Here is a 7,500-nt window from a genome sequence, read left to right as displayed (position 1 = left end):
TTTACTCGTCTCCGTGGTACTCCCTCGGTAATGACGGGGTTAGAAGGTTAAAAGTCCTCCATCCTAAACACAACCCTATTCCTTGATTGACCCTATCTACCTCCCTCAGATCTTTGTGAATCTTTCCCCTCCCCTCCCCATCTGGATCTGTTCCTGGTGAGCTCCCTAGTCCAGCCACCCCCATCCCAGCCCCACCTCCTCCCTCAGGTTCCTTACCCTCCGGGCAGCGCGTGACGACTTGGGCCTCTTCTGCGAGCTGTTGTGCTCGAACTCGGCCAACTGCTTCTCCCGTTCTTGCTTCTTGAGGGCCAGAAGCCGGTCGCGCTGTGACTTGAGGTACTCCTGGCGCTTGCGCAGTTCTTCAGGGTCTATGGTTGTCTACGGGAGATGTCAGGAAAAAATTAATTAATTATATTTCCTTGGGTGGAAGCATTTACTGCCAAGATGATGGAAAGGAACTCAGAAGAAATTAAATACTCTTGGTGGTATGAAATGGGAATCTACTCGACTGTCTTAAACTTAGATACTTTTTCTTATCTGCCTAATTGTAGATGGTTTGTGAGCTATGGTGTCAAATGAAAGCAATGCAGTTGACCATGAATGTTCCTTGGTATACCCTATGCACTGAGATCTGGCCGTTAGGGCGGAGCACTGGGAGTTCCCCTGTGGTGCCACATATAATTATTTTATAATTTTATTTTATTATATAATTCTATTCTATAATCTTATAATGTTGCCTCATACGATTATATTATAATTTTTTGTCACACACCACCACTGAAATAAAAATCAAAGCAATGTTTTCTATACAAAGGTTTCGTTTCTTTAAGTGAAGATATGGCATATGTGCATGCGAGAGCGACGTTGCCACTACATCTAATCTCTGGCCCCGCCCCCCTCACACTGCATTCAGAAAACATTGCATCCACACGCACGTTCTCGCCATGGATGCCCATATGTGGCAACACCGGGAAATCTCCTAGCCACGCCTTATCGGCCATTTCTCCTTGCGTTGACTATAGTATAGATAGAGGATAATATTTTGGAGATCTCTTGTTTTCGTAAGCAAGTATGATCTAGTGTGAGGTCGCGTGGTGTCTGCCACATATCAAAAAGTAAAGCGCTGCCGGACAAGAAATGACTTTCGAAGAGTCTGTATGCGCAGAATTGGATGGAATTGTACTGTACCACAACGTTGCTTTGTTTACGTCTTTGTTTCTCCATAGTCGTCCCGACACACCTTTTTTGTCTTCTCGTTCATATGATTACACTTTGTGATATCTTTCCCCTGTCTGTCATTTCACCTCCATCCACCCTCCAACCACGCAAATGCATTTCAAACATCAGCGACTCACCTGAGGAACTACCGTGGGTGCTGACGGTGCGCTGTAGCTGTTGTCGCTCAGAGACATCTTCAGCGCCTTCTCCAGCATCTCCCTCTCTCTCTGGTTCTCCGCTTCCAGCTGGGACTTCTGTTCGTTGGACTCGACGATGGCTTTCTCGAGGTCCTGGGTTTCCTGGTCCATGCCCTCCTGCATGGATTTGTGTTCCTCCAGGGATTTCCTGAAGAGATTGGTAGAAGGTTTTATGTCCTGCCTGTGACTCTCTTTCGAAGAGACTTCGCGCCTCGGGAGTTCGTGGTCACAAAGAAAAGCATGTTCTGAGATGAGGGACACAAATATCTCCACTATATTCCCCTGCATGTCGTAAAAGACAATTCAATGAGAGCGAGCGAGTGTACAAGGGGCCCCCCTCCCCCCTTACCTTTATTTTATTTTATTTTATTCTTTCACGAGGAGTCAAACCTGTTAAGGCAAAAGTGTGGTTTGACTAGGCCACCCCGACATATAAGGAGGATTGAGGCTTTGGTGCATGCAAGTGGTAGATTCTGCTGAATGCGAACTCGCACGTGGAGTCCCATTCCATAACGGTCTGTTGCAGTAGATTAACCAACTCCTTCGCCACGTATTCTGTTCTGGTTTTTGCCAGGACTTCTTATTTTAGTTGGTGGTGATATTCTAATATTAGAAATATTGATTTTGTATACCATTTTAGTTGGTCAAGGAGAGAGTGAGGGAGATAGATAGATAGATAGATAGATAGAGAGAGAGAGAGAGATGCCAGGCAATATTATTGAGCAGACATAGCGTCATCAACTCCAGACAATGTTGCTGATCTGTGGTGACTTTTGTGCATCCAAACCAGAGTGAATAAATACCAAAACAAAACATTACTCCTCAGAATTCCTAATAGTTTTAAGTTATGCATGGTACGGCATTACGGTGGTTATTGTTGTGAAATGTGATTAGGAATTGACAATTTTGACTAGTTGGATTAGCTCTATATTTTTTCAGATGGATGCCAGATGAGTTTTGTTTGATACTACTGTCTATCCAAGACCTTGTTCTCTAGTTGATACAAGATCAGGGCAGTTCTTTGCGTAGCGACTTTAATATAGTGACAGGTGATTTGTTACCTATCACTGTGTCACATCAGCCGAAAAGAAGGCGACAACAACGCCGACATAAACATGTGCGGCAAGAGTGGGAAGTGTTGATGATTATAAGTATGTTAACACTAACCTGTTTGTTTGTAAGGAGGTCTGGCATACACATACGCTTATTCGTTTTCATTCTATATTCAAAACCTGTCTATACTCTATACCTCAGTATGCGGTGTAGGGGAGGGGGGTATAGGAACAACCAGACTCTTTCCAAAGTCACTTCCCTTTCAATATCCAAAAACTCAACTATACCTATGTAACTAGAGCAGCGATATATGTATATATATATATATATATATATATATATATATATATATATATATATATATATATATATGTATATATATACATACATGTGTGTGTTTGTGTTTGTGTGTGTGTGTGTGTGTGTGTTGAAAGGTGATGAGGTAAACACAGAGAATAGTTGGAGTTTTTTCAATGGCGTTACGTCCTTATCAGGACATCCTCAGAGTATATACAATTACAGAAAATCCACAACTTATACATCATCCTTGCCACGCCCCGCTCCATCCACCTTCATACCCTCACCCGCTCTCTTCACTTCTGTGATGACTTCGACCATGTCGCGTTCCTCCTCTGCCTACCTCTCTGTCTCGTCTTTACCCGTCCTTATGACCTCCTCGATGATCAAGCCGCTCGCTATCCCTGCTAACTTTAAGAGCCCATCCCTTCAGTTGATGCATATGAACACAAAAATGACGTCAGAGCTCACCGTACCTCCAACTCGCTAGTGGTTCATTTAGACCAGTGTGGTCACCTCTCAGATTGGAGGAGGGTAGAGATGCTCCAAAAGTAAAAGGGAAATACTGGAGTCAAACAACATTGGTTCCCACCCCTGTATTAACCATAGGGATGTGCTGTGTCTTGCTGCATTGCGCTTCTGTCCCATGGCAATGGGCGGGATACAGAGACGACCCGTCATCCATGAGGAGCTAAGATGATAGGGGAAAGGGGTAGTGGGTGGGAGTGGAATGGATGGGAGTGAAACGGGTGGGAGTGGGTGTATGCCTTTTGACAACCTCCCTTGTAAGGGAGAAAAAGCCCTTGGTATATAATTAGATAGATAAAAGAAAAAGAAAATAGGGAGTTGGAAGACCCGATACAGTGGCAGAGCTTCCAACTCCAACACTGAATCAAATCGGATCGGATACACATGATGTTTCTTCTTATTCTTCTTTTTTTCGTAACATAATTTGAAAAATAGAAATAATTGTCGTTACGAGCTTACAGTGTGACCACTCATCTCCCTCCGAAAGGGGCAATTGGCAATAAGGATAATAAAATATCTGACTTCCGTGCGATAAAGATTACCTTCCTCACTGTGTCATCGCATATTATGTTTCGTAATTTTTGTGATGACATTTTTCTTTGTTTATCATGTCTGTGAATGTTTCCTGTGACTTTCTTATATATATATGATAATTTGTACTTGGGTTTGACTGATATCGACACCGTCGTCATGTTTGGTTGGATTCTCTCATTAATCTAACTTAATTTGTTAAACCAGATTTGATTATGACGCAATGCGGAACAATCTAGAGAGTAAGACGCAGTGCGTCTGATTCGGTGTGATTTTATGGATAATTTTTAAATTCTCTCCTCCCCCCCTTCACACACACACACACTAATCAACTGTAGAATCTCTATTCCAGCTACACTCAATTATAGAATTTACCCCAACACTGATCAACTGTAGAATCTCCATCATAATTAATACAGGTTAGTTTTTTTGTATGTTTTGGTTTAGTTTGGCTTGGTTTGGTTGAGTTAGGTTAGGTTAGGTTGAGTATGACGAGCCATAATCAACTGTAGACTGTCCACCACAGCAACACTCAAATGTACAATTTCCATCCCAAGCACGTGTGTGTATGTGTGTGTGTGCGTGTGTGTGTGTGTGTGTGTGTGTGTGTGTGTGTGTGTGTGTGTGTGTGTGTGTGTGTGTGTGTGTGTGTGTGTGTGTGTGTGTGTGTGTGTGTGTGTGTGTGTGTGTGTGTGTGTGTGTGTGTGTGTGTGTGTATGTGTGTCTGTGTTTTCTACAACTGATCCGATTTCATTAGGATTAGCTTCGATAGACCTGATTTTATTTGGGAAATACACAATTGGATTCAAGAAGCCACAGGTCGTGGGACGATTATATACCCCTTTCTACAACCAAGTGGATAGTTTTAGTTAGTTTATTCTGGATTTCATTTAGGTATTAACAACCTCGTTCTTAAGAATTGTCGATTAACGTTAACTATACAAATAAATACTTTAAATTTTTTCTTTGGCTAGCTTTAGAGTATTTCATTTAGTTTCAGGGAAGTATTTTTGTCAAAATAGTGAACATTTATATAACATCAGGATAACTAAATTAGAATTAGAATTAGAATTATTCATAGTATGCCGCGACGAAGTCAATATAGTTACTGTCAAAAGTCTTGTCACTAATCATGAATTCAGTACTGCACTTCAGATTTCTTCTAAATAAGTGATCTATCTTCCCGCAAACTAATTGTTTCCCAACAGAATTATTTTTCATAGCTAAAACTTCACTAATGCAACAAAATCAAGAGACATATCAGTGCAGTTGAATTTAAGATCAGCGATAGAAATTTCGTGTGAATAGTTTTATTAATCTTTTTTATTTACACAATTACAAAATACCTAGCAATGTCATTTGCATGACATTTAGATTTATTAAAATAAAGGATTAGATTGAATTTGGTCAAGATTACCATGGAGGATCGGAGGACTGGATTTTATTTCAGTCAGAAATGGTTTGAGAGGAGGAAGCTGGTTTATATTATTTGAGTAAGAAGATGTTTCTGCAGAAATACGTGACATGCAACGAGTGAGGAGGACTATATATTATGCTAAGTTGATATCAGAATGCATAGACAAGGCTTTATACTGCATACATAAAGCAAACAGCAAAAAAGCGAGACTGAGACTGACAGGCATACATGCATGTAGGCGTTCGCGTGCACGATTTGTATGTGTATTATTGTGTTATCAAGTGTTTGTATATCTGATCATGAAGTCATGTTTGTCAGGAGTGAACCAACATAGAAATATCTTCTCATTTTTCGATTTTCTTTTCGTAGTTCAGACTTGACTCCGAATTTTCGAAATGCCACAGAATTCTTCCGTTTAGAAAAATAAAAAAATTATTTTCATGTAGACTATGTCTTTGCGCTTGTATGCGGGCATGTTAGGTATGCAGATGTTCGTGTGTGCGTGTGTATTCATCTAGATATATCTACATACCAGAAGTTCCCAGGAATAAACTAGATTCTCAACGCAATACTTTTTCTAGATTCAAACGATACATTCTTTTGAATTATTTAAATATTCAGGCTTTAGATCATTCTTTGCACCGTTGTAGGGTCAACGAGCGTGGCATAGAACAGAAATCGAGCATTAAAAGGATATTGTGTTAACACTAACTACCACTTGGGTTCGTGATTAGTCCTGTGTGTGTGTGTATGTGTGTGTGTGTGTGTGTGTGTGTGTGTGTGTGTGTGTGTGTGTGTGTGTGTGTGTGTGTGTGTGTGTGTGTGTGTGTGTGTGTGTGTGTGTGTGTGTGTGTGTGTGTGTGTGTGTGTTTAGATGTGTGTATGTGAAGAGGGTGCAACGTGTGTGTCCTACTGTGGTTTTGTGTGTTTGATTCTGGTCCAGGTTCCGTTTATTGATCTTAGTTACTTGGCATTTGCAATTTTGCCCTTTCCTTGAGGTTCTCTTACTTCTCCTTTTCTCTATCTCTTCTTCTCCCTCTCTTCTCACCCCTTTACTCACGCTCACCCTCTCACTCTCTCACTCTCTCTCTCTCTCTCTCTCTCTCTCTCTCTCTCTCTCTCTCTCTCTCTCTCTCTCTCTCTCTCTCTCTCTCTCTCTCTCTCTCTCTCTCTCTCTCTCTCTCTCTCTGCCTGTTGGCCCGTCTTTCTCTCGTGGTTTTGGTACACATCGTCTTCTCGGGTGGGTCCTTCATATTGTAGACCAAATCCTTGTAAAAGAAAAAAAAATTCTTTTACGGGCCGTCATGCAAATTTTCTTTTGCAGTTTGGTTATGTGTCTTCATGCTTGCTCAATGAAAAATCGGCAGAGTTACAGTTGCTTGTTATGGGTGTGACTGAACCCAGTAATCACGTGTCCTTTTCTTTTATTTTATCTAGTAATTGTATTCCCAAGAACTTCATTACTTGTGCAAGAAAATCTGTGCAAGCTAGGAATCCACACGTGAGCAATCTTTTTACACTTTCTAGTTTCATTGACTTTTTTCTTTTTGTGTGAGTTCTACACTACTCAGGCGTATTCCTGTTTTGAGTCTGACATATTGGGTTTTTGGTGTTTTTATCCTCTCCTCGTCTAGGCGATGAGACATTTGTACGTCACGAACATGCCCTGTTGGTGTGGTCTTTAGAACCAAAGAATTTTTCTGAAGGTCATTCCAAGCTCTTTCTATTTTACACTTTTTTCTTACGAGTTTGAAGGTTATTTGTTCTCTTTTCAAGCTCTTCTCCAGTCGCATAACCTTCCACTTGTTGGTACTTAAGGCTTTTCTCCTTTTATGTTTGGTGTCATGTTTTGTAGTGTGGTATTAACTGCATACTCACATGCAGGGACGTTTTTCTGGGTCGCTCCGAAGCAGAGGCACACATCATTAGTTTATGTTAGAGCAAAATCTCTACTCATAATACTCATAAAGGAATGAAGACTTTTTACTACCGCTATCCTTTCTTTTTACTGCTTCCTTGAACATATTCTTTGCATCTTTCTTGGTTCCACCTCTTCCTCTTCTGGTCCTTCTGTGGTGGTAGGGTGGGGTTGTGGGGAAGAGAATCAAATGACTACCATGTTCTCATACATATAGTTCAAGGCGACTAAGTAGGATGGAGTGAGGGGACTAGAGGTCTTCCACGGTATTTTTCTTCTGCAAAAGCTCAATGCATAAGAGGACCTGGGGGGATGACTCCAAATAGAACCCCAGTAATTGG

The 7,500-nt window shown here is 41.1% G+C and overlaps 1 protein-coding gene across 1 annotated transcript in view; it reads right to left on the bottom strand.

The window, feature by feature from the left end:
* Window positions 1-7,500, bottom strand: part of LOC143026283 (cilia- and flagella-associated protein 36) — an 80,685-nt gene that overhangs the window by 1,817 nt on the left and 71,368 nt on the right. The window contains exons 4-5 of the mRNA XM_076186397.1: window positions 1,356-1,563; window positions 217-378 (exon numbers count right to left, since the gene is read on the bottom strand). Of these exons, the coding sequence (XP_076042512.1) occupies window positions 217-378; window positions 1,356-1,563 (370 nt within the window). The remainder of the gene's footprint in view (window positions 1-216; window positions 379-1,355; window positions 1,564-7,500) is intronic.

The sequence above is a fragment of the Oratosquilla oratoria genome, chromosome 6 (genome assembly GCF_046742065.1).
Source record: "Oratosquilla oratoria isolate Oo_2021 chromosome 6, ASM4674206v1, whole genome shotgun sequence".
NCBI classification, from domain to species: domain Eukaryota; kingdom Metazoa; phylum Arthropoda; class Malacostraca; order Stomatopoda; family Squillidae; genus Oratosquilla; species Oratosquilla oratoria.
The sequence above is the reverse complement of the archived record's forward strand: the minus strand, read 5'-3'. Positions and strand labels throughout refer to the sequence as shown.